Source organism: Stenella coeruleoalba, assembly GCF_951394435.1.
Source record: "Stenella coeruleoalba genome assembly, chromosome: 10".
In the NCBI taxonomy this organism is placed as follows: domain Eukaryota; kingdom Metazoa; phylum Chordata; class Mammalia; order Artiodactyla; family Delphinidae; genus Stenella; species Stenella coeruleoalba.
In genome coordinates this window covers 36,496,684-36,524,486 of record NC_137156.1, presented here as the reverse complement: position 1 = coordinate 36,524,486, position 27,803 = coordinate 36,496,684, and the positions used below count along the sequence as shown (strand labels likewise).

The window sequence follows — 27,803 nt, the reverse complement described above, 5'->3', positions numbered from 1 at the left end:
TTCTCATTGTGGTGGCTTCTCTTGCTGCAGAGCACAGGCTCTAGATGTGCGGGTTTCAGTAGTTGTGGCATGCGGGCTCAGTATTGTGGCTCGTGGGCTCTAGAGTACAGGCTCAGTAGCTGTAGCACGTGGGCTTAGCTGCTCTGCAGCATGTGGGATCTTCCCAGACCAGGGCTCAAACCCGTGTCCCCTGCACTGGCAGGCAGATTCCCAACCACTGTGCCACCAAGGAAGACCCCATAATATGCTTTTTATCTCTCTCTCTCTCTCTTTTTTTTTTTTTTGGTAAGACAAGCAACCCAATACTTCATATAAGTATATGAATTTAATATAATTATATCGACATGGATAAGAATTTAAAAAGGCTAAAGGGGCATGAATACTTTTGGTAGGCCTCAGAGGTTTCTGAGTGAGGAGGAATTGACTGGAGCTGTGGCTTGGGGATATTCACCTTTAGAATGCAATCTTTACTACTAATCACCCAGAATTCTAATTTAAAGGTGGCCAACTTCCTTCCTCTCCCCAAGACCCTTCTGTTCGATGGATTTCTCTCTTTCGGAATCAGTGTCCTTGGATTCTACTTTAGCAGCTGAACAGCTCTTTTCCTGTGGCAGCAGTCTGAGTCAACCCTGACTCTGACCTCCTTCCTCCGCAGTTCATCCTCTGCCCCCAGTAGCAGCAGAAGAGAGGTACTGCCATTATTGTCCCATTGAGTGCTGACTACGGAGTCACCATCGCACCATCCGGCCTTCCAGGTGTTGGACCCCTTTTTGCATGTGACGTCACCTCTGTAATGGGAGTTAATGAAGGTTGTGTCCCAGTTATCTCACCAGGGGTGAGGTGAAGCTAGACCCTTCATGACTCCTCTCCATGACATAGCTTTTCCGTTTTACAAGACACTTCTGCAGGAATACACCGAATATGTTGTTTCACTACCTTCAAATATAGACCTGGCCTGGCTTTGGATTACAGGTGCAGGCAATCAATAAGCTTTATGTCTTTGATGTCCCTTGTCTATTAAGTTTACTTGGCATTTTACCCATTTCTGTACTCATTCCTTAATTATTTGCTTTTGTCTTCCAACAAAGGGAGTACCCAAGGACCCTAGTATTTGCTACTGAGTTACCAGGTAGTGTGACATTCCAATTATTTATTAGCAGGTTTTCTAGATTTTAGTATTGCCTAAACATGTGTTAATAGGTGTTGTGCAAAACACGATTAAGTTTTTAAAATATTCAGGCATTATTAAAGATGTCTTCAATAAAGGTTAAGTTAATAAAATCAGTTTTTACCTCGTTACAAAGCTTATGTTTTCAGCAGTAAGATTGCCAGGTTTGTGGTCTGCTAAAAGGTTTAAACATCTGTACGCAGGAATCATGCATTCATGTAGTGGCTAGTGGCCAAAAGACAATGATCTGCAATCATCATCATGTTCAATTTTAACCCATATATGTTTCAGTGAGATCTGTGCAGTATGACCAAAGTTATCTTGGACATCTTTGGGGCAGAGTTATGGTGAGTCAGGGTTGATAACTCCCAACTTGTGGACAACTTCAAAAAAAGGAGAGCAGACAGATTAGTCTTATCCAAGGAAATTTTTAAAAATTAGAGAGAAGCAACTGTTTCAGGGTTCTTCCAAAAATCTTAAGAGAAAATTAAAACAAGTGACAGACTGGAAGAAAACATCTGCCAACTATTCCGTGGAGAAAGGCCCAGTATCCAGAGGATACTAAGTGTTCCTACAAATCAAAAGGAGAAATTCAACCACCCAATGGGCAAAGGATATGAGACACATGAAGAAGCACTCACTTCCACTGGCTGTCAGTGAAATGCAAATTAAGACAATAAAGAAATACCATTTTTTGCTCTCCAACTGGCAAAGCCTAAAATGACTGATACTACGATGTAAAAGCAAGGATGCAGAGGAATGGGTACTGTCACACACTGATGCAAATATAAACTTATGAAACACTTTTGCCAAGGCAAATGGGGAGTACTCATGAAAATTAAAAATGCATACCTGCTGTTGCTCTCCCCAGTTCTACTTCTAGGCATCTACCTCAAAGGAGCACTCATGTTTGGAGTGGACTCGATCTCTTTGACTCTTAGTGGCCCAAAATCTGTGCTTAGACACACGATGGTTGGCTGCAATATGTCTCTGTTTACTCCCAGTCCTTTTGGGCAACCCCAGCTCTGCCCAAACATTGATACCAGACTTTGAGGAGTCCCTGTGGCACTCACTCTGGTTTCCCTGCCACTGGGCCCCCTTTCAGATTTGCTCAGGTAGCTGCCCAGGGTTGGGCTTTTGTTCATGATATGCCTGATTAGTGATGTAGCCTAGATGTGCTCGGGAGGGAGCTTCCCTGCTTTATAAATGCTGCCTGAATGGCAGCCGTCTACCTGCCAGAAGAGGAGCACAGAGTGCCGGCGGCTGCACGAATGTCTCTGCGTGGTGTTTCATTGCCTCCTCTGAAGGCCTGTGCTGCAACTAGCATGCCTTGCTGTGGAGCTGCACGTGTATGTTTTAGGCTTAAGTAAGTTGTGGTGCAGACCATCCATTAGAGAGTGGGGCTGGTCCACGGAGTCCCGTTATTACACGAGGCCAACACCAAACCATGGCCATCTCCACCCGGAGCAGAACGGCCACTGCAGGGAGGGGATAGTCCCACTCTTGTGTGTGCTGTATTTTTGAAACACGGTACTTTTCAGCAGGCGGGCTCATCAGTGATTTCAGGGTGGTAGACAGTGGACACAGCAAACTGCTGTTTTCAGATCTTCCCTGTACAGCATCACTGACAAAGTCCCTACTCTCATTTCCGCCTTAACTATCATTATTCCCCCTTTTTAATCAATGTAAGAAAACGAAATATACTTTTTCTCCTTGGAAGTGAGAAAATACGGTACCAACTATCTTCCCCTGGCAAATGAGTAAGGTGAGCCCAGCTTGTGCTGCTGTTACTTAAAGACCATCTCCTTCCCTTCAGAGGGCGCCGACAGAGCCTGCGGGGACCACCCATGTACAGATACACGCCTACTGTTCCCCATCTGTGAGCTTCCTGGTTTACATAAAAGTTGGCACTTTTCTGCAGGGTTATTCTGATCTCTAGATAATAGTATCTGCTGGGAAACTTATTTTTGAAATACTTGTATGAAAATGATCATGTCAAGAATGTATACTACTGCTGTGATGAGATTAGGATGCCTCAGCTGCCTTCTGAAAATCTGAAATGACTCTCCTATGAGAAGAAATGTTATTTTAAGGCATTTCATTGAATGAAATAGGTGTTGGGAAAATTGGTTGTTTGAAAAAGATTCAACTTAGAGCCTCAGCTTATACTGCATTCCACAATAAATCCCAAATGAGTTGAGTGTGAAAAATAGAACAACAAAAAAAACTATAAGAAAATTTAGGAAAGCATTAAACAAATACCAGGCAATGAACGATCCATTATTATTGCTGTTACAATGACCCTTTCTGAGTACAAAAGCACTGGAGGAAGTTGTAAAAGAAAAGATCAACGAATTTGATGAGATAAAAATAAATAAAATCCCTATATATTATAATGCACTTTACAAAGACTAGTCACTATTCCTGTTGGTAAAACAAAGGGACAAGGGCAAGATGCTTCCTGGAGAACCTAGAAGTAAAGGAATTGATGTCGCCTTATAAGAGTTGAACTGGCAAAAGTCTTCACACCCGTGAGATAGAACCCAGAGAATACAAGATGTCAATCGTTGTGTCTGCTCTATCCATCCTGTTTATAAAACAGAAACCTCCCCTGTCACACCCTCTTTTGCCTAGGTGGACACTTTCTGAAACACAAGACCTCTCTTCCTCCCTGGCCACATCTGCCTGGACCAGAGGTACATTTCTGACTCAAAGACAGCACATTCTTAAGCTCGCCATCAGCAGCTGTCCTGAAGGCCTAGAAAAGATAAATCGGGCCAGTCAAGTTCTCTTTCTCATAACTTTGAGCTAAGAAACAAGCAAATAATTAGCTTGTTACCTTGGAAACAGAGTTAAAGGATGCTTTCAGGTACAGCTGGGGCCAGAGCAGACCAAAGCCACGAGCGAGCAGGACCCAGGGTCAGCAGGGCCAGCACGTTGCGAGAGCAGACGTGCACAGAGGTAGCAAGAGGCCCCAAGGGAGGCACGGGGAGTGTGCTGGCCTCTGGAGCCATGCTGGTTCCCGATGACCCCCTTAACCCCACCCCGGGTCCTGGCTCTGGCTCCCGTTGCAGCTTGGAGGGCTCTCAGATCTCATGGCTGTATCTCAGGGAGAGTCATCACCATGCAGGCATCCTAGGCCTGAGCTAGCTCAACTGGGTTTCTATGTCTGAAAATCAAGGGGGCCAAAGTAAAACTGATTATTCCTATGACTTGAAGCAATGTGACTTGGGGTTCACCCTCGAGAGGCAGGAGCCGGGATATAATTATAGTTTAGTAAGTAGAGACCTAACAAGTGGTTTCTGTCTTTTCTGGAGAAAAGGGTATTGTGCACAGAAGAGGGGTGGTCGGGCTGGAGGCTGCCTGTATTGTTGTGGGGATATTCGCTCCCGCGGGCGGTGGATGCCTGGTGTGGCTTCACCGTGACTGTGGGAACCTATCTGTCAAAACTCTTCTCCTTTTTTTGACTCCCTTTGTGCTTGGGGCTGCTTATTTACTAAACTTCCAATAAGGAATCTACTTTTTCCCCTGGGAGAAGGGGCCCTGGATGGAGGCAGTTTAAGAGTTCCTGTCTATAAAAGAACATCCTCCATGGAAAATTAATAGATTGCCTCTCTGGTTTATAGTGAGTTTGATTGGCATTGGACAGCCTTCCTGAGTCCACCCAGCAAGGCCAGATCCTGGACGTTGTTTCATTCACTAAGGTAAGACCACCCTGTCAGGACTCTTGGGAGGCAGCCATCCATCTTTTTATTCTTTTTTTCCTGGCATTCCGACCAAATCACTGCTTCCTTCTTTATATATGACAATTATTAGCGTTACCTCTTGTCAGTTAATATACTCCACAACCCTCCAGCTTGCTCAAATCATTTTTTTTGTTGTTGTTTGATCTCCAAAGTATGACAGCAAACATTCAATCAATTCTATGAAGACATCAGTCGTACTGGTTATGGGCTGTCACTCCAATAACTGCACGTCTTGGAATCTCAACATTCTGAATTGTTACAGAAAGGACTTTAAGAAATCTGCTTTGCTCTTTTCATCTCTATATACACTGAGTCATCTCAGAAAGGTGCCAATCTATCCTGCTTTTAATGATTCCTAGAATCTATATCCATTTAATTACCTTTTCTGACAAAGATGTCTTTTTCACATGATCAGCTATAGTTTCAATACAACTGAAAATTTTTTCTTCCTTTTTGAGTCTCCTTAAAGATGAACTACAATTGACTGGTCCCTCTGTATAACATCAAGTAATACACAGTCTGTCCTCATGCAACTAGGTTTCTTTAACAGGAATCACTCGTATGCAGTTGGTTAGAGGGAGCTGAGGTCAGTATCATACAGCAGACTCATTTGTTGACATAGGATTTTTTTCCTAGTAAATTCAAGTTTTGCATCACCGAGAAAAGGTCGTTAAACACAAAACTAGCAGAGCTGAGCCCAGCAGTCGGGCGGAGGGAGCTCAGGACTGAACACACCCCTCTCCCCACACTCTTCCTCCGAGTCCATTGTGGTCAGTGATCCTTCTTAGAAGGAAGCGCTTCTTCCTTGTTGAGGGGCCCTTCCCACCCTTGTATGTGTTGTTCGCGCCTCCATAACTCAGCCCTCAGCCCTTCCTGTATGCTCTTCCTGTATGCTCTTCCTGTATGCTCTTCCTGTATGCTCTTCTGCAGCCCTTCCTGTATGCTCTTCTACCATGAGAGCCTCATTTTGGAAAAAAAATGGCTGTTTTACATAGTGCTTCCTTATGCATTAGGAATTTAACATGTCTTTTAAATTTATATCATTATTTTTATTAGCATTGCAATTGGTTTTCTTAGAGTATTCGTTATAAAGTTGCATGGGTTTTGAGAGGTCTTCCCAGTCTTAATTCTTCTACAATCCCTGCTAGTTTTTTTATCATGCAATTTTGCATTTATTCCATTATAGCAGAGGCACCAGTACTTAAGCCAGTTTTTAAATTCCTCATTCACAGCTTTCTTTTTTCCAGGATAAATTACTCTAAACGCTGTAGTCTCTCACGGGAACTACTATTCATTCCTTTACAGATGCATCTTGTTTCAAGCCACAGATCAATATCTGAAAGGTTTGCAGTGAATACGATTGTTGTCGGCCCAACATTTCTTCCTTTGGGGAAAGATACCTCTTTAATTCCCTAAAAATCGTGTTCAGCTTGTGTGGAGCAGATGGGCTAAGCCCCGAGGAGTGGGCACAGGATCTAGGATCAGTCAGTCAGAGTGTTTCATTCCCCTGAATGCAGGGACTGCTTCAGAGATGGGTGTATGACCTCAGCCAGGCCAGTCATCCCTCCCTCCAGGGACTTTTGCTAACACTGTTGGAAAAGACCCTGTTTACTGGGATTATGAATTCTATAGACCATGTAAGCCTAGAGCTTTCAGAAGCACCTTCCCACTAAATGGGGAGAGGCTATCAGAGAACCTAGTCGAGTAGCACTGAGAGATGGGAGGACGGGGATGAGGTTGCATGTGAAGCCAACTGTATTCCTTGGATTTCCTGGTTACATGAGACAATAAATTTCCTTTCATACTTACAGCCAAACATCTTGGCCAATACAAGCTGAACACAGATTAATTAAATTTGTTTGATAAGAGTAATTAGAAAAATCGAACTAAATACTCTAACAGGCAAGTAGAGCTTATTATTTAAAATAAACTTGGTGGATTACTTAATAAAGCCAAAAAAATCTACCTCATAACTTTTTCATCACGACTTTAGCTGCTTTTCTCTGAACCATCTCTCTTCCTGTAGAGAGGCAGAGCTCCCGAGAAAACACAGCGCACCTGGAAATGCTGGGCAGAGCGAAAGGGTGACCTCTTGACTTTTGCATTTCTTACTTTTGAGAACGTAGTATTTTTTCACTTTATGGTGACATATTTTTATTTTGTGGTCCTTGATGATTTCTATGCCTGCCCTTAATCAGGCTTTCTCTAGTCCAATTTATTGGTGCTGGTTTTGGTACTTAAGCATAAGCACTTCATTACACCCATTCTTACTAACCTCATCTAAGTTTATGCTTTGAATTCTCTCATGTTTTCTGAAGCATCGGTAAACCCACTGAGCTGGAATTGTATAGAGCCTGAAAATACAACCCCTCTATTCTATTTTCCAAACCACTGAAAATGATAGTTGAAATGTGGGACACTGAAGCCTACCAGGGATGCTGCAAGCCCGCAGTGCACCTTTCTGCAAATTGGAAAAAGGCGCCTCTTCCTAGGGCAGATACAACTGTGGGCCAGTGCACATGGGATGGAGAGCAAGGGTAGGCTGGGTGTCCGACCCCACTCACGCCTGCAACTGAGCCCCACTGGGCAAAAGGTGACCTATCATGAATCATGTTACAAAGACCCTTTTCATCTTCTTGGGCTATGTGTGCACGAGCTAGGGTCTAGTGTGAGCCTTTTGTTGGGCACAACAGATAAAGGGCAGAGATTCAGGAGAACTGAGTAACAGCTTAGTGAAATGTTAAACTAAGAAAAAAACTTCAGAGTCAGATAAATCTGAATTTATGGGGATAGTATACTGTATGTAAAAGTTTTGGAGTTGGACAGAAATGGACTTTGACTCCAGCATGGCCACTAAGTAGGCCACCTCCCTGAAACTCCGTTTTTAAAAAATCTGCAAAATTATGATAATACTATATTTCATAGAATCTAGACTATATCAATTGTAAGACCCTGTCTCATTACAGAGGTTTTTAAAACGAAAAAATGGCCAAGTGAATAGTCAAATGTTTTCCTGACTTCAGAGGTGTTAAGACTGTAAAAATTGTTTATTTCAGACTCTATGACATATGGTAATATCCACTTTATAGGTAATGACTCTTCTCATTGCCTATAGGATTATGAGGATTAAATTAGATAATGCGCGTGTCAAGTTCTTGACACGGCCCAGAGTCAGTGCTCAGTGAAGCTGCTGTGGGTGTGATGGTTATTCAGAGTTGGTGACAAATGATAACAAAAGGATAGACTTGATAGAGGTCTTCAGGGCCTAGCAAGACGATCTGGATATAGTCTTTCCTCTACGCCAGGGTGAGATAGTAGAAGCCAATATGCACGAGGTAGGTCTAGAAGTAAACCTCAGAGGAAGATGAAAGTACAGAAAATGCACAACAGAAAATAATCCTATGTATTCTGCTGATGGAGACCCAGATCTGAGTAATGATTTTCCCAAATCCCAAATGTTCAGGAGATACATTTTTAAAAAGTGTACTGTTCAAATGGTGGGTTGAAGGTCCTTCTTTGAATGTGGAGTAGGAGAAAGAAAACTTCCAGAATGTTCTGTTCCCTTTTCTAGCGTTTCCTGCTCTCTGACAGCTACTCCTATTACATTACCTGTGATTTCTGAAGTGATCACTGATTGGCTCCCCGGTGAAAACCCTCCTGTGCAACAACCTGTGATGGGCATTTTCCTTTAGGCCTGGAGGGGTCTGTGGAGGGCGAAGAGGTCCAAGACGTGTCAGTCAGACTCTTTCACCTGCCTCCACAGCAGCTGGTTCCTGGACTGGTCGAGGGTAGGCCTCAAGCCAAAGAACAGCCATTCATTGTCCTTTGTTGCCAAAGACAATGCTGCCAGTGGTAGCTCACTGATGAAAACCAACGCCAGGATTTTAATAAGTGAAAAATGGCCTGGTTTATGCCGTTGCTTTGGAAGCTGTCTGTTTCTTTCCCTACAGTTTGGGCTTTAATGGCATCTTTAGAGATATGATGAATGGAGGTGGGTATACATGCATATGTTCAAAACACAGCCCCATGTGATGGAAAGCAGCCTAAATGCTATTGTGTATGGGACAGGCAAATGCAATGAAAATGGCTCTCCTTTCTGAAACAAAGACACCGTTCTCTTTTGAGGAGACCCTAAGTTGGTTATTTCTTCCATTTCTGATTTCAACTTGTTTCAACATCAGGACTGATGTAAATGGCGTACAGAGAAGGACAAGAAAGGAGTTTGTGGCAAGAGTTTAATCTACCTGGTTTGGGTTGGCTTGTTATAAGAAAAGGAAATAATATGGAAGTTTTGGTTGACTGATTATGCCATGTAAAAATTAGATATTATGTGGTCACTCCTGAATTAATAGCCTTTAGGGATTTTTAAGAATGAAATTCAAGTCGCAGCTCTAGATCACGATGTCAGAGAAAAAGCAAATTGCCTGAGAAGAGACAGTGGCAACCTGAACTCTAAGCATGTGGGCTGGCTGATGTGTAGATCACAAACACAGCTTCCATTTCCTCTCGGCAGGCCAATTACATGTGCACCCCCCAGCATCTCACTCCTGCCCCGAGGTCCAGAGGCAGGATGTGGCTCAGTTTGGGAGGGGCGCTGAGTCATCATCCCACGCAAGTCATGGTACATCTGTGCCACGCTCCCACCTCCTGACTCTTAGATTAATTAAAGGACTTGGAGGGGAATGAAAATTCCACTTGATTTAATTTCTCCCTAAGAAAAATGCACTCAGTAATGTCATAAATCTCTTGAAACCAGTTTCCTTCAAAGTTGCCTTGGAAATTTTAAATATGTGTACAAGTTCCACCTTGTACTTCCTTAATCTTAACCTTGTGTCTGAGATGCAGTGGTGGAGGGGCTACTCCCTGTGGTCAAGCACCATGAGGGGCTTGTTGAGTAACGGGGCTGAGTCTCAGCGATCCACTGACCTGGGCCCTCCTTGGGTAAAGAGCACGTTTGAAAGATGCTTGGCCAGGAGATGGGTCTTAGTCTACTATTTGCATAGAATGAAGTAAGAGTAACACTGGTTTTATTAGCACCGCTGAACTAGCAGCCACTTTCTCGTTAGCAATAGATGTTTGAATTTTAACACTGGTAGGAGCCCTACTTATTATTATCTAGAAAACAGAAAGGTCTACTTGCCCAGGGCTTCTTCTAGTATACCTGGATTCTTTGTGTGTAAATTACAGACACCCTCTCTGGAAGATCAATTACATCCCTCAGACCCCGGGCCCCTGCCTCTTGGGCAGCTTGTAGGGCAGCCACCCATTTGCCTAATCCCAAGAATGTGGCAAACTGGATTCATCAATGTATGTTTTCGCACCACAGGTATGGTGAACTTAGAATTAGTTGTGACAACAAGTCATTGTATTCAGAGAGAAACACTAAGTGTATTAGTGTAGGCCACTGGTGCCTTCCATAGTTAGCATCGTTCATTAGTGTTGGAACAGTTTCATTTTGGTTTCGAGAGTTAGATCTTTTTCAAGAGCAAAACTTTATTATCACTTTCTGGGCAGAAACGGTTTATAAAAGGTCCTTCCCTCTTGTCTCCCCAGGGATGCAAACAGACCGTTAGGAGCTTCCAGTCAGACAATTCTGACAAGCCGGCTCTGGATCCACTTAAGCCTGCTTCCCCTTCCCTCACTATTGGTTTGGGTCACTGACTCCTTTGAGAATCAGATAAACTATGGATATTATCTCTAGAAAAGTGCTCCTGACCTCCAATTTTTTTTTCATGCAGTATTAGGAGTTTTGAGAATTCACGCCAAGAGAGGAGTTTTACATAGGATTTTAAGAGAGACCAATTACACTGAAGTAGTTATCAAAATTTAAAAAATTTTTGTGATATAGAAATATCTATGTGCTTTCATATAAATGCATTAAATAACAAGATCTACTGGTGAGTCTAATAACTCCTGTAATTTTGAAGTACTGATGAGTATAAAAGATATTTTATGATATCTGCTAACTGTGCTGTGAAATGAAAATGTCTGTGATTTCCGCTGTGACAGGTGCTGCTACTTCTACTGTGGTCTGCTGCCGACATTCATCATTGGAGGGGGTGCTAAACTGAAGTTAGAGGTTAGTGAAAATAAAGATGCATTTTTCCTGCATCCAAGATCCTGGACCTTAAGTCAAGAATCTCAGAGACTCTGGAGATTCTTGGCCTGGTACTGGGCATGGCTCAGGGCTTGGCGGCCTCAACTCTTTCCACTCAGGCCACAGAAGAGAACGTGGGGCTCCCTGTTTCCCTAACTGAAGTGACCTGAGGCTATTGTGAGCTTCCATATTCTGTAGGAAAAGCCAAAAGGGACATTCATAGTGGCTTCCGTCCTGTCCTCACTTATGAGAGGAGAAAGGTGAGGACAAGGGGGACACAGGGAGTCAGCTGTGACCAGGTAACTCCTGCTGTCCCTAGCACAGAGACGAAGCCACAGGGAAGCTGCAGCTTTGTGAAGCTGCCCCAGCCTGGGAGATGGGTCACCGTGTGTCTTCTAGCCTGGTGTGAGAGAAACATTTTCCTCTCACTTTGACAAAGATCTGAGGCATACTATTTTCGAGTTAGCCTGTTGCTTTAACCTCATGGGTCCAGGGATGCTCACTAAAGTGAGGGAGCCCTGCTGGGCAGCCTGTGCCCTGGGAAGGCACAGTGACTCATCCTTTCCTCTCATCCTCCAGGCGGCTTACTGAAATGGCGCTGAAAATTGCGCACCTGGGCCAAAAACAATAAGTATAAGCTCTGGGAGGTATAAAAGCGTTCCATGGCACTCGAAAATGAGAAATGTTGCTATAATTGTACAGTTATGACCAGTTGGGCTACTGCTGGAAAACACCAGGAAAAGCAAAACTTTCTCGTTCGGATGCTAGAGCTCAAGGCTGTATGAGGACGAAAAATTCAAGTTCTAGACGAAAGAAAGTGCTTCTCCTGATGGATGGTAGGAGAGATGACAAACTTCCAAGGAGAGGTGCTCTGAAAGCGGCTTCCTTGGCACGGACCTCCTGAAACTCATCCTCACAGCTATTTGGAAGCACATCATGACCTGATTTTCACCAGGAAAATGGCCTGTGAAAGAGGCTCACAGAATATCATCTGCTTACCAATTTTAACTCTTGCTTCATTTATACTTTCTCCCAGGGCCTTTGCTTCGGAAAATCTGGAGGAAAAAAAAAAAAAGAAATGAGAGCTTAACCTTTTCTGTTCATCCTAAATTATGTTTTAAAAATAAGAGCTTTCCGAGAGGTCTCTAAAATAGTATAAAGCTTTATCAAAAGACATAAAAGAAAATTTAAATGAATGAAATATATTAGGCTTAAAAGTAGAGATAAAATTTGTATTAATTACTGGTATCGTGCCTTTTTACTCCTCTCTCCAGCATAGAACTCCATGCTCATAGTCTCTGATTTATGTAGATTCATCAAATCTACTTTTGATTTCTAGTATTTTATGATACGAGGGAACCAGAGTAAAGCACCGCTGTAAGCCTTCTGTACTGTGCTCTATTAATCACAGTGCCAAGATCTTAGAGTCAAAGAATCCTTAAAGAACATTTTTTTTTTTCTTATCCTTTTTGTTTTCTGACCAGCAAACTATGGCTGGTCATGGTGCGGATGCATCCCAACACCAGTTTCTGTAAATCAAGTAGTATGGGACACAGCCATACCGATTCGTTTGTCTATTGTCTAAGGCTGCTCTCACACTGCAAAGGTAGGGTCGAGGGGCTGGGACAGAGACTGTAGGGCCTGCAGAGCTGAAAATATTTACTATCTGGCTTTTTCCAGAAAGAATTTGCTTACTCCTGTTATATATGATGTTAAATCACATTGTGGACATATAAAAACAAGAAGAAAAAAATCCCTAATTATCCCCTACCCAGAAATAAGCTCATTTTGAGATCCATCCAGTCTTCTTTCTGGCCAGTTTTTACAGAGTTAAGATCATACCAATATATGATTTTTGTGCTTTGGGTGTTTTGTTTTTACTCAGCATTATTGGTCCTTCCCTATGTTATCAGAAACTTCTCCACTCTCTTAGATTGCTGCCCACTAGTCCACCAGATGCTGTGTTGAGTTTACTGAATGACTCCTATTTTCTAACAGGTATTCCTGAGATGCCCCCTGAGAGCCCAACCGTGCTGGAGAAGTGTAGGAAATGGCCTTTGTAAAAACCATACCATCCAGGCCCCTACACACAGCGGGCCCTTATGAAATGTCAATGCCCCATCCCCAAATCTTTCTGGATCTCAGTAAATCTCAGATGTCACATTGTTTCATCCATAAATGCTTTAGTCAAGCAGGAGCTTGTTAGAGGAAGTGGGGAGAAGAGGGCATTCCAGGCAGGGGAACAACATAAGCAAAGGCCAGAGTGCCCCGCAGCCTCCAGGCTCAGTGGAAAAGAGGCGTGAATGATGTCACTGCTATTTTCTGAATGTGTCTGCTGGGCCTGAGATTGCAGACAGATGTTGCCAGGGAAGGGGACTAAATTTTCTCTTAGTGTTCGGTTTCTTGGGACTCCACCTCTGCCTCCTTATTAAGGGTGTTCAGGCTCATCACAGATGACATATGTCCCTTCCTCAGCTAGTGCCTGTCACCTTCCGGAGAGAAATGCAATCCCATTTGATGCCATGAAGACTGAATTCAGCTCAGCAAATATTCATATCATGTGTAGATCACTGTGCTGGGCTCTGTGGGCCCATTCTGGCCTCTGTCCCCTGGGCAGACAGACTCTGAGGTCTGGTCCGGGCCACTCAGATGAGGACTATCTTCATACTTGAAGTTCTGCCAAGTGCGGGGCTCTAATTGTTTGGTGGTCGCTGCATCCATCCCCAATACCTAGGATTTCATGGGGTTTGATAGTCCTCAATTGCCCAATGAGTGGCCCCCCTTACTGCCTGTTCCAGAGAGTTCTGGAAGCTTTAGATTCTTGGGAATGAGGAAAACACAAGAGCAGGGCTGCAAAGCTGCTGACATTCATGTCAATGCTGGAGGCAACCAGAGGAGAGCTGGAGGAGGGAAGATCCTGCAGGCAGAATGGGCCATCTCCGCAGCAGCCCGGCTCAGAGAAGCTCCGACAGGCCTGGAAGGGAGCCCCCCAGCTGGCCGGTGCCCACGTGTGCCTTCGGGGGCACGGCGAGGAGCTGCTTAGTGCTGCGGTCGACCGTCTCCGAAGAGCCGCCCCACACCCGGGCTGGCGGACACCACCGGGAGCCAAGAGCTGTTCCATGCTCTCCTCTGCAGCCCAGCGTGAACTCAAAAGGGCTTTCCCACTGAAGAGGTGCGGGCTGAGGGCCGCCCTGTCTCCACCAGACCATTTTCCCTTCAGGCTGCAGTTGTCACTGCTCCGGACCACCCCACCCACACGTTTTCCTGATCTCCGGTTGTCAAGACAAATCCTTGCCTAAGGAAGCACAGCCCTGAGGGGGAAGGAGGGGAGTAAGGGATGGCGGGAGAGATGAGAAAGAAGGTGCCCCCCCGCCCCCGCACTTCTGCCCTGTTTCTCCTGCGCACCCTGCACCTCCACACCTCCCAGCCCAAGTCTCCCCCAGCCCCGCCCCCTCCCCTTCCTCCCGCCCCAGCCCGAGTTCTGATCTTCCCAAGCAGGAGCCTCCTGACTCCTGAGCTTCTAAAAGGGGCACATTCCCATTAGGGATGTGGTCCAGGTGGTTGAACCTGTGCTGACTTTCCCCAGGGGTGCCGCCCTCCTGGACAATATCTGAGGCTGCTGGGAGGAGGCTGGTGCCGGGGAGCCGCTGAGACTCAACCAGTACCACCTGTGAGCCCCTGAGGGTCTCCTACTCCCGGTGCCCAAACCTTCCTATCGGGGAATCTCTGCGTAGCTCCATCTGAGGAGCATATGGTGCGGGGGGCAGTTCCAGAGTGGGGCCCGGCAGACTGCTCTGCCCACCTGCCCGCGCAGAGAAAGCTCTACCTTGGGGCGAGGCCTGGGTTTGGAAGGGAGAAGGAACGCAGCGCTCTGGCTGCTCCTTCGCAAGCCTGGCTCCCTGTGACATCCAGCCCTCACCCACCCAACAGCACCCACTGTGCGCCAGGCTCTGTCCACAGAGTAGAAACAATGCTCTCCCGCTGGCTTCCACGTTACATCACCTCCGTTTTCTGCCCTCTCTCCCTGGCTGCTGCTTCTCAGTCTCCTGTTCAGGCTTTTCTTCTGCAGCCTGTTCCTTAGATGTTGGTGATGGTCAAGGTTTAGTCTTAGACCCTCTCCTCGAGCTACCTCTTCTCTCTGGGCATTCCATTCGTTCCACTCTAGGCAGTGCCTCCTCTAGGGACACCTCCCAGATCTCCATCTTGGCCCTGCTTTATTTCCTGACCCACTATCCAATTGCCCATTTGATGCCCTGCAGATAATTAAAACCCACAGGACGTAGAGCAGAACTGATGCCCTTCCCTGAAGACCTCCGTGCCTTCCTCCCATCCTTTCTCCTCTCGCTGCACAGCACCCACTCATCCAGGTGCTCATGCCAGTAACCTGCACACCATCGTCTGCCCTGCTCCCCATTAGATCCTTCACTCAGCCCTGGAGTCTCGCCCATTCTACGTCCTCAGTAGCCATCCTGACGTCCCACTGAGCTTCACCCTACTCCACCTGCCTTGGGAAGGAGCTGTCACTCTCCCCCAGACCACTTCAACGGCTCCTTGCTCAGCTCCCTGCATTCATGCTGCCTGCCTTTGGGCTATTTCCTACCTTTCAGTCTTTCCTGTCTTCTGGTCTGGGGTGATTAACTTAGTATGTTGATTATTCACAGAGTGAACAAACATGCAATTTTCTTCCCCATCAGAGAGAAAGACCATTTGTCTGTATAGTCTGTATCTATGCCCTTTCTTTCCTCTGTTGACTTGTCCCTGACATGGTACTTTGGCTGCCTCTGTTATATTGTGATGAAGATCCACCTTTCATTTCCTTTACACTTTTTAAAAATACCAAAATAGAAACTTTCATCCCATTTCCCCATCAAGATGGCTGCCCTCTTGTCTCCCATTGAGCGGTTCCTTCCCTGACTCTCAGGAAGCCGCTGCTACATTCCCCTACTCCTAGGAAGCAGTTCTCACGCAGTTTTCTTGGTTGCTAAGGTTTCTCAAAGTCAATTTCAAATTGTCATTCTCAAGCCAAAAAGCAGTGTTTTTGAGTACCATTTTTGTGGCCAGCACTGTTTTAAAAAACTGTGGGAGGCTTAGAAGATTCTAATCTAATCTCTGCTCTCAGAGTCCATAATTCTTGTTCAGGAGACAAGGTGTAAATACAAAAAACAAATGGCAAAATAATAAAGGTTAAAACTGGAGTCTAACAGGAACCAGGGAACTCCTATTTGTCATGGACGTTATTTCCAGATGGTGCCACGAGATTTCTCGCCGCTCTCGGTCCAGTTTTCCCGTTGGCGTTAGATTGCTGATCTATTCTCTATCTGAAGGATCCAACTGAGTGAAGGGGTGCTTTTCTTGGTTTAGTTCACATTATCAATGCCTTCGTTTCCAATTGCGGCTAATCTCCCCATTTATTTATTCTTTTGTTACTTAATGGGACTCAGTGACAGGGGATTCAGTTTGCATGAAAGATCTGCCACAAAAGAAAGTTAGCTGTGTGGTGCCCGGGCACTGGAATTTGCCAAGCATGGGGTTTCCAACCTCTCTTCATCTTATTATATACTATGAGGATGAGTCATGCCTGAAAAATGTGGTGATTTTCAACTGCACTTCTACTTGAATTGTCTTCTATTGAAAAATCCGGCTTAAGAATTGGCTCACGTGCTCTAGTTCACCGAAGGGTAAATATCCCATTAATGTGCAACATCTTGTTTCTGTTGTCACAGGCAGGCAGCACAACTTTCCCCAGACTGGGGGCAGAGCTGAGATGCACTAGAAGTTCCCTGTGGGGTAGCAGAGGGTGCCGGCAAGAAGGGGAAGAAATCGCTCCTACTAAGTAACACTGATGTCTGAGCCATTGATGGTCCCCTCCTGCATCTCTGCATCAGCCTTGCACTCTGAGGGAGCTGAGGGAGTTCAAAGGGATCTGGGCCACCAAGAGTCTCTATATTTGAGCTTAGAAGCTACTCGCCATTGGCTAACAAGGCTGAGCTGCACCAAGGTTCGTGTGTGGGGTCCTAAGCCCCTCTTCCGTGGACTTTTCCAACAGGATGGCTCAACACCTGAGCCATCGGATGGCAGAGTTATTTGACGTGAGAAGCGGGGAATAAAGTGGGAGCCCAGGCCTGTGGGGCTTGGTGGCGTAGGGTTACCAGAAAGGTAAGACTTTCTAAGAGGAAGTCTGCTAGAAGTAGGGTTAGGGAACAGCAATTTCACGCCGCCCTGAGGAACACCCCTCTGGCACATGTCTGTATCCCCAGGACCGGTCAGTCCTCCCACAGATGGCCCACATGGTGCTCCTGGTCAGTAGAGGGAATGGGAGCAAATCTGTGGAAGGGATCAGGGTTACTGCAGACCGTTTCCTAAAGGGAGGCATGGAAGTCATGCTTTATTTTGATGTCTGCTATGGGAGCACTGGTTGTAGTTATTTGTTTTCATATAAAAACATTTCTCTTTGTCCTCTGCCATCGCAGTTATGAGCATGTAATATCTGATAATTGAATACTCTCCGTGAATGCAAAAAAGTTTCCAATCCTGAGAAAAGAGTAGGTCATGGCTTACTCTCCCCAGTACCAAATATTCCTTTAATAATTGGTAACATTGAACAGATGTAGACATTTTAAAAATGTGGGCTGGCCTCCTGACTTTTCATTTGATTTGAAAAGACTGATTTACTGCTGGGAAAACCTCTTCTCAGAGGAGAGCTTTGTGTGAATTTCATTAATTCCTTTACTTCGTGGCCACAAGGAAGATGGGACCACCATTATTACCAGCCCATCCTGTGCGATTTAGATGTATTTGAACCCAAAAGCACATCTGTCCCGTGGGCTGTCAGAACTCTACTATTCTACTAGAGTTAAGCGAGCTCTGTATTGGAAGCCCACAACATCCTCATCTCTGCCATCCCCTCAACCCACCCCCCGCTGGGAAAAGACCTAAACTCAAGGGTACAAGCCCGATCCTGGAGCCATGCCAATCTAGAACAAGGAAGACAAAGTATTATGTTCTTCCTAAGCCAGTGGTTCTTCAACCTGAATGTGCAGAGGAGTCGCCTGGTAACTGGTTTAACCTGTGGAGTTTTGAGGCCTTCCTGCAGAGGTTCTGGGTCTCAAGGTCTCTGGACAAGGTCTCTGTCTGGCCAGTGGTTTTCAAACCTGGTGGCAGGTTGGAATCCTGAAACAAATGGATGCTCAGGCTCTACCTAATTCAGTGAGACTATCTGGGGAGTCAGGCCTAGGCTCTGGTAGCTTTTACAAGCTCCATGGGTCATTTTACTGTGAAGCAAGGGTTACGAGGTGCCCGTATAAGCTATGAAGCCTGAGGTGCGGACACAGCTGAAAGCTCCTCGGAAGTCACTGGACGAGGCAGCTGTCATCCAGCTTTATATGCTTGTCTCCAGACGAACAAGGTGTCCTGCTTCAACACATCCAACTGACTCTGCTGAAAATACATGGCCTGCACCAGGGAGAAGCATCGGAAAGTCTGTGAAACCCCTGGATTCACAGGCTAAAGTGTGGATGTGCATATTCCATTCCTCTGGGGACAGAGTCTTCAGCTTTCCCTAGATTCACTTTATCTTCTCCCCACCCCTTGGTTTACTCATCTGTCACTCATATCCCATGCTGGGCTCCCATTCTGCTCCCCGCAGAGGCAGCCATTCTTACGGTCAAAGTAGATGAAAGTATATATATATATATATATATATATATATATATATATATTTATATATTTTTTTTTTGCAGTACGCGGGCCTCTCACTGTTGTGGCTTCTCCCATTGCAGAGCACAGGCTCCGGACGCACAGGCTCAGCGAGCCCGCTCCGCGGCACGTGGGATCCTCCCGGACCGGGGCACGAACCCATGTCCCCTGCATCGGCAAGCGGACTCTCAACCACTGCGCCACCAGGGAAGCCCGAAAGTATATTTTTTGTTCAGCTGTTTTTGTTTGCTTTGCGTGCATCTGTTTATAATTTACATAAATCGTGTGTTCTTACTTAGCGCTGTCCTTGTTGGTATGTGTGCATTAATCCATCTCCCACCTGCCACATCCGACTCCCCAGCATGCAGCCTGCACAGAGAGCTCCCCAGCATTCTATCTCTCGACTTCCCCAGGGATGATGCCCACAAGGTCTCCAGTGCTCCTCGGCCACAAACAGAGCTGCTGTGAACATCCTCATGTATGTCCCCTCCTGAATCCATGAGAACCTCTCGGGAGATACAGTCGGCCCTCTGGGTCCGTGGGCGGAACCTGTGGATTTGGAGGCCCGACTGTACTACCCATTTTATATAAGGGACTTGAGCCTGAGCCAATTTTGGTAACTATGGGAGTCCTGAAACCAATCCCTATAGATACTGAGGCATGATAGCTGTAAACCCAGGAGGGGAACTGCTGGGTCACAGCGGGTGCAGACACCTCTTTGGTTAGGAGGGCTGTTCTGGCCTTCACTGAATTCCTAAAGTGATCTGGGATCCATGCCCCCCAAGTGCAAACGTCACTGGTCAACAGGCTGGGCTGGGCCCTCAATGCTGCTTGCCTTTCCTTTTTTATTTTTATTTTTTTTGCGGTACGTGGGCCTCTCACTATTGTGGCCTCTCGCATTGCGGAGCACAGGCTCCGGACGCGCAGGCTCAGCGGCCATGGCTCACGGGCCCAGCCGCTCCACGGCACATGGGATCCTCCCAGACCGGGGCAAGAACCCGTATCCCCTGCATTGGCAGGCGGACTCCCAACCACTGCGCCACCAGGGAAGCCCTGCCTTTCCTTTTTCTTTTCCTCCACTTCTAAATGTATCAGCGTCAGCCCATCTTGCTGTGTTTTTCTATTCAGGCTTCCTTCCAGGCTCCCCTCCCTCTGACATTCCCTACTGCCCGGCTCCCTGGAGCCTTGCTGGGTCAGTGTTTCCCTTGTTTTTCTCTCTCTCGCTCCCCACCACCACCCCCCCCACCGACTGGCTTGCTTCTGCCTGAGGCCTACAATCTTGCCCAACTCTCTCCCCTTCTGAAACCAACTTCCCTTCTCCTCAGGCCACTCCCCTTTTTCTTTTACAAATGTCTCCCACCTCTCACGGGCTTTCTGAACACATTGCTCACCCTCTCTCCTTTGCTCAATTCCTTCTCACTTGCCCCTTCCCTCCCAGCGCCCAACCCGTGCTCTTCCAGCTGCCAGCCCCCCACGCACTTGCCTGCTGCCTCCTGCTTGTTTCTTTGGAGCATCTGACACCCCCGACAACACGCTTCCGGGAGCCATCTCCCCTCTTGGCTCTCAGGCAGGTCTTTCCTGCTGGCTCTTCCCCTCTTCTCAGTCTCCCTCATGGCCTCCTCCCTACCCCCCACCCCTTTCCTTGAAAGCTTTCCCTGAGGTTCTACCCTCCAGGCCCTTGTACTTCCACATGTTTTCCTGAGAGAGCTCATCCCCTTCTCATGCTTCCTTGAAACATTTATAAACATATGACTCTCAAACCTGGATCTCATTTTAATTCAACAAATAGTTTTTGAAAATGTACTGTGTGCTGAGATGCAGTCATATGTGACATATGAGAGTTCGCAGTCTAGAACTCTAGTTTTTGAACTCCAGAGCCACACGTCCAGTTTGAGGACATGCATCGAATTCATGGATTAGTTGAAACAAACGATGTACCTCTAAGTTTTTTCTAAAGGGTCCAGAACACAGGCTTGCTGGACAACATGTCAGCAGATGGTGTAGCCTGCTCTGCTTCCGGCCTGGGGAACACACCAGAGGTGTGTGGGTCACAGGATGTGCATGTGAATACTTCCTTTGACCAAGAAGTACAGGACAGCTTTCCTGAGCAGCCGGAGGGCCTAGAGTTCTAAGAGGTATCATTTAGTCCGTAGACACTTTTTTCCTTTGCCTTTGGAGCAGTGAAATAGCAATAGAGTCCCAGGCTGATGAGAATTCATGTGAGATGTAAGAACTGTATACAAAGTGCTGTCAGTCACAGCCCTGCTCTAACGTCGCTTACCCAGCGGTACTGGGATGATGAGGCTTAACGCATGGGAGAGAAGTGTACCAGGCTGGATGTCATTCCACGTGAAACTGCCCACACCTTGTGCCTTTTTTTCAGAAATCAATTTTCTCTAGGCTGGCCCAGCTAAGCTTCGGAGGACCAGCTGCTCACCGTGCCAGCCTTACCTCTGCTTCAGAATCTGTTTGTTGTCTTCGATGGTGACGCTGTCAGCATGGTCCCTCTTGAAAATTTCAAAAGCCTCCTGGCGTCCTAATGACATTTCCTCTCTCATCCCTGTTTGGAGACACGGGGAAATGGCCTCAGTCAGAGCATCAGGATCCCATTAATTTCACTGTTGCTTTAGTCAGACTGTAAAGCCAACGAGGCCCACAGCAGAGAGGCTCCTCACCAGACAGGTGACCCCAGGCCCTTCCAGCTGGCCGCCGCCAGCCGCCCAGGAGGCCCTTTCAGCGACACCCGCCGCACCCTGTGGGCCTGAGCCTGGGCATCCACGTGACTCGTGGCGGGTGGAGTTTGGAATGTCTGGTCAGAGGAAATGAAAACCAGAGCGCCAAGCCCCGGATGTCCGGGGACATCTGCAAAACCACTTTCTGCCATCACTCAGGGCCACATTTCTGCCCATTTTCCTGTTATGCCCCATTTTGGTTTTCTGTGAAATTTCACCCTGAATTTCCAGGCATTTAATTAAAAGAAGTATAATCCCAACTCAAAGATTGAGAATCTAGAAAATTCTGCCCTTAGTCTCCATAGAGTGACTCATCCTTGTTACCTGTGTCTAGTGAGAGGCCCCAGTTCTAACTTGAGAGTTAAGTTCTCAATCACAAGATCCGCAAGCAGACTGTGGTGCAGGTTCCTGGCTCACGTCTAACTTCAACCTCCTGAGTCCCTTTAGCCACTACAGGCCAAGCCTGGGCTTATCTCCTCTGTGCGCCTCTTGTCCCCACTGTCCCAGAGGCTGGGCCCTGCTCAGGGGCCAAACTCTGAAACCAGAGTCAGAACGGCCAGGGCCCTGGGAATGAGCAGACGGCATTCCTGCCCCGAAGCCCTCTTCCTCGCAGCCTCCCAGGGTGAGGCTCCAGGCAGGTGTGGGTCTGGGACTCCCATGGTGACAGCTGCATTCACAGCTGGATTTTGGATAAATCTATGGAGTCATTTTTTTATGCCTCTGCCCTTGGTTCCCTTTCCTGTATTTTCATCCACTTAACTCTATCTTGGAAGCCCTGGCTGAGTGCTACCACCTCCATGGAGCTTTCTGTGAGGCCCAGACTAAACAAATCCTCCCTCCACTGTGTTTCTGTGACATGCACAGCCCAGTAGACACTGCCACTTCACGTGACAGCCCTTTCTCATGAAATGCATGTCTCGTAGGAGGTAGAGATAATATCTTTGGTGAGTCCGCAGTGTCTTGCTCAATGCCTGGCATTTAGAAGGTGCTCAACATATGTCTGTTAAATGAATCGGGTCAGGAATGAACCAGGAGTGATGAGGAGCCTTGCTCTCGTTGCCATAGGAACACAGTCCAGGACTAGAGGGACCCGCTCTGAGACCCAGGGTTCCAGAGGTGCGTTCATGTGGGCCACATACCACATCTTTTGCCTGGAAAAGCCCCGGTGTAAGGAAGTGGACCAGCCCATCTGACACCAATTTAATGATGACTGTTGATAAAAATAGCACCATGAAGAATGTCTGAATGGTGAGGCACACAAAGACACCCCACCCTTTTCCAATCAGAAGCAAATGGGCACATCTCAGTTCTGTCTCCACATCTGCCCCGCACACTCCCGAGTCGGGTGGGCCTGGGAAGGGGTCTGGGCGATGTTCAGAAAGATGAGCACTGATACGCGAGAGACATTAGCCAGAGAGTGCTTTGGCTCAGCGGAGCCCACCAGGAGCCAAAGGCCTCATTCCACACCTTCTCCCCACCCTAGTCCATGCCCAGCTCTGACAATGTATGCCTTTTATTGCGTCATTTTTATGATTTATCATTTTTATGATTTGTTTTAACCACAGAGGGTAGAGGAATGAGTCTCTCTGGACTAGGGCTGGGGGAGAGGGGAGCTCCACCAAGACTACACTAAAATCCGCCCGCCTGTGGGACCCCCAGATTGCTTCCCACACAGGAGGTAATGAGAGGGCTTCCACCAACCGGAGGCGGCAAGGGTGGAGGTGGGGTGGAGGGTTGTTCAGAAAGCTACAGCGAAGAAGAAGCGTTCATGGCCTTTACTCTCCCAGGCTCTGCTTTCTTTCAGAGCTGACAGCCCAGGGTGACAGCTGGGTGGAGAAGCCAGGGCAAGGTTTCCCAGCACCCATGGTGCTGATACGGCGGTAGGTCCCGGAAGAACTTACAATCAGCTGAAAACCCCACGGGGCCTTCCCTAAGGTGTGGAGGGGTCCAGGCAGTGGGAGCAGAAGGGACAGGGGGCGCACAGAGGAGATAAGCCCAGGAGGGTAGTTTGGGAGCATTTTGCAGAGAATTTTGAAGGTCGTGCTAAGAAAGTTGGGGCCAACGCCGTGACATATTATACACAAATCACCAACTTTCAAAGACTTAAAATTTAGTAAAGTACACATTATGGGATAGTTACACTGGAAGTATTTGATATTTCTGGTGATTTAAAAGGCACTTGGGGTCCTGCAGTGCCATGGGCTTATGGTCAGGAACACGGGATTGGCTTTTCTCCTGCTACAGTGGAGGAAGAGTCTGGCATTGGTGTTCTTTGACGGTGATGACCTCAGGTGAATGGACATGAGTGTGGCGGCTGTAATCCCAGCAGCTCGTATCCTAAGTGTCTGCTCAGGGAGGTCAAGGTGAGGTGGTGAGGATGCCCATAGACTGAAGGCCAAGAGGCAAAGCCAGGCCTGGAAGCCTACTGGGGCTTCACAGCTGCCACGTGGAGGGTGAGGCTGGGTCCACAGGGAGGGGCACGTGGAAGGAACCCCACAGGCAGCTGCGGTGCGTGACCCCGGCTCCACCTCCGTCCCACTCTTGTCCATTCCCATTCTGCTGGCTCAGAGACCATATCCAGCCCCCTTTTGGACTGTGCTAATAGACCAGTTCTCACTCCAGTTTGGGGCCAGCCACTAAGCTAATCAGCAGCTTTTTATTTACTGAAGAGATGCCTCCACCTCCCTTTCCCTCTCAGGGTTTGCAAAACAGCTCTTTCTCGTCTGGCGAGCTCTCGCCCCTAAGCACACATCGTGCACTAAAAACACCAGGAGCCATGGAGCGCGCAGTGACTGAGGGCTCACTTCGCTATGAGATTATCATCAATTTATTTATTCTCTCGATAAGTATTTATTCATTTTGTTTATTCACGTGCTAGGCATGTGACAGAGATATAAACTTGAACGAGAAGATTACAGCATGATCCTTGCCCTTAAAGAGCTCAAAATCTAGTAAGGGAGAAAGAAAAGTGAACAAATAATTACAAAGAAGCTGCTGCTTGCTGTAAGGGAGGCGTGTTGTCCAGCGCTGAGCGGCGGGGAGGGAGGGAGGGCCGGCTCTGTCAGGGAGTGTGTGAAGGGTCCTGGAGATGAAGCGGCGCTTGCGAGGTGGAGAAGTGGAAGAGATCCCAGGAGGAGCGGTCGGAGGAGTGTGGATGAACAGGGCAACTGGATTAATATGCGTGGTTCTGCCACCTGATAGGAATGACCTTTGGGTGACTCAGAAACGAATTTTTTGCATACCTGACGCTAAGCATGGTGCCAAGTGCTTTCTTACATATTATTCCAGTTAAACTTGTTCGTGATCCCTGGTCATAATTTCATTTTACAGAGGAGGAAACTGGGGTTCACTTAAAGAAATGGTTATAAAGGGGTAAAAAATTGCCCAGCTTTCCGAGGAAGGTAGACCCGCTTTTAGACCAGTTTTTCCAGGGAAAAGTATGCCTGATAGAGGAAGCAGGTGGTGGGCCTCCAAATGATCTGGTAGAAATAGATTTACCCACGAGATTGTACTCTTATTAGTGCCTATCTTGTCTAAAACTTTTAAGTCTTTTTTTACAGTATCACAGAAAAAACAGAACCATGAGTTTTGTTCACTGTTTGCAAAGTTCACTTCATATGTTTTTTTTTTTTGCGGTACGCTGGCCTCTCACTGCTGTGGCCTCTCCCGTTGCGGAGCACAGTCTCCAGACGCGCAGGCCCAGCGGCCATGGCTCGCGGGCCCAGCCGCTCCGAGGCATGTGGGATCCTCCCGGACCGGGGCACGAACCCACGTCCCCTGCATCGGCAGGCGGACTCTCAACCACTGCGCCACCAGGGAAGCCCCTACTTCATATGTTAATATGTTCTGTTAGTGTGTCTAGAATTTGTAAGCACCATGAGGGCAGGGGTTTTTGTCAGTTTGGTTTGCTGCAGTCTTGCTAGCACCTGGATAGTACCTGGCACACAGGGGGAACTCAATCAAATATCTTTTGAATGAATGAATGAGTGAATGTATGTTTTAGATGCTTAGCGTTGTTCCTTTTAGGACAGTGCACTGTGACGCGATGGCAGAGGAGAGGCACACACCCACTGCTCTCCCTCTCTCCACCATCATGCTATGGGGTGGGTCCCTGTATGGTGTGATTTTAGAAACCCAACACCATCTTCTCCCCACTACATGTTACCATTAGAGGTGAATTTCAACTCCAAGAAGCTTTTATAAAAGAACAAATACTCTTGAAGGCATCTATTTTAGGGCTAGCAAAGAAAAACTCCATGATTTCTTGACAATTAGCTAAGAGGTTCTGCAAAGATGAGGCATAAGATGGTGTCTCAGGCTGGTGCCAGAATCAGGGGGATCTGAGCTTGCAAGGGAAGATGGATATACTTTTCCCCAACTTTGTTTAGTCTGTCAAACTCAGAGGCTCATCAGCTTTGGCCCTCAGGAGTTCTGATTTGCCATGCCCACTTCTAGTTCTCAGTTGTTTCCTTTTAGTGAATTTCAGTCATAGGTCCCAGTGTTAAATTCCAGAAAATATGGATGACTCAGAGAAGCCTGCTGGCTTGCTGAATCACAGGACTGTTTAAAACCTAAAGGAGAGTAAATAAAATATCACAGGGTAGTATAAAATTTCAAACAAAACAAAGCAAAAACCAAAACCCAAAAAAACCCTAAAGGAGAGGAGTTTCTCAGTCTCAGCACCAAAATAGGACATTACAATTCTGGGCTGCAAGATGGATGGAAAATATTTCCAAGTCCTGAAGGTACAACCTCTTCTGGATTTTGATACTTATTAAAGAGCACTTAGATAGAAACGGCAGTCAATGAGGTACCCTCCAAATTAGCCTTGGAGTTGGGTTTCTGGAAATGATAGGCACCCGAAGTTCTTAGGTACTGGTCCCTTACACATTTCTTAATGCTCCTTTTTTTTTTTTTGCCATCCTGAAATTTGGTTCCTTATTTTTCTAAAGAATACAAATCAGTACTTTTGGAAGTCCTCCCTGCCCCCAACACAGGGCCCCATGGAAACCAAATGGAAAGAAAAAACAACGGAAATGGAGAGTTTATGCTGCTGCCGTTGGGCCTGCTGTCTGATTTCCTTTAGTCTGGGCCTCCTGGGCCAGAGCGCATTTTCCTGGCTGCCCCCAAACAACCTACTACTGCTTAAACTATTGCTTAAAAATTGACAGGAATAAAATGATGGAGAGTTGTGTTATTCAAGCTGAAAAATGATTTGCTAATCAGAGCCAAAAATATATTTTCCTTGGGAAAGACATTTATTCATGTGGTGCCTCACTTCCTTCTGACTGAAGAAGGAAAGAGAGAAAAAAAGACCAACAGGGAATGAGGAAAAGTGCGAGGTGGGGTGGATTCCAAGGGGAGAGGGGGTGTGAACCCACCGTTTGGGACTAAAAACATGAGAAGACTCAGAGCTGGGAAGGGACATTCAGGGCTCAGGCAGGGAGAAGGCTGGTATGAAGGGGATGATTACACTGTCTGTGGCTTGGTAGCAGAAACTTTCGAAACCAAAGATAAGGGAATGGCTTTGATATAATGTTATGATGAATACCTACAATATGTAGACCATGGAAGTGCACACAGGAATGAGAAGCAACAGGTAGGGATAGAGTGTGTTTTTTTGGTATCTGATATAAGTTCTATATGCACTGAAATTTCTCAGTAAGTGTTGACTTAGGTGAAATATACAAAAATATCCTCCCACAAATAGCCAGAAGAGAATTCCATCCTCTAGTGTGTGGAGAAGTTAGAATGAATGGGCCAACGGGAGGGAAAGGAACGAAGACTGTAGATGACAGGAAGGGATAACTTATCAAGGTGGCATGAAACATATAGGTCAGGAGGGATAGGAGGACCAAGGGAAGGGTCAGTGGTCCAGCTTTCTTGGGAATGGTGCTTGGAACGAGGATGTCCGCGGGGCCATAGAGAGGAATTGATGGCTTCAGGCTGAAACTCGGGTGAAGGACAAGTCAGCAGCTCCTAGCATGGAGAGCAAAGGGTCCTTTGATGCTGGACTGAATGAACTCATGAGATCGGGAGGTGCTAAAGGATGGAACGTCTCCCAGAAAGATTAGAAAGGACATCTGAGATACTGTCTTCATTGTCCTCCCCACCCCATCTGTGGGGTAGATGCTGTCATCTAGGAAGGAGGAGGTTTTCGGAAGTTACATGAAAGACAGAGATGGCACACATGTAGCTCCCATGTTCCCACTTTCCTTCCTCACACCCATGGAAGACATTGCTAACCAATCATAGCATCCTTTGCTGGGGAAACTAATTATAGCACTAGAGTTGTCAGCGTAGCTCTTCAGGCAGCCTCTTCCAGTCAATCATCCCTGGCATAGAAGCTCTTCCTGTAATACATG

General features: G+C 46.8%; 1 protein-coding gene across 1 annotated transcript in view; it reads right to left on the bottom strand.

Annotated features, from left to right (window-relative positions):
• Positions 1-27,803, bottom strand: part of KIF6 (kinesin family member 6) — a gene marked incomplete at its 3' end in the record, with an annotated part of 379,495 nt that overhangs the window by 54,428 nt on the left and 297,264 nt on the right. Inside the window, exons 14-15 of the mRNA XM_079934314.1 lie at positions 21,158-21,266; positions 12,011-12,066 (exon numbers count right to left, since the gene is read on the bottom strand). Of these exons, the coding sequence (XP_079790440.1) occupies positions 12,011-12,066; positions 21,158-21,266 (165 nt within the window). The remainder of the gene's footprint in view (positions 1-12,010; positions 12,067-21,157; positions 21,267-27,803) is intronic.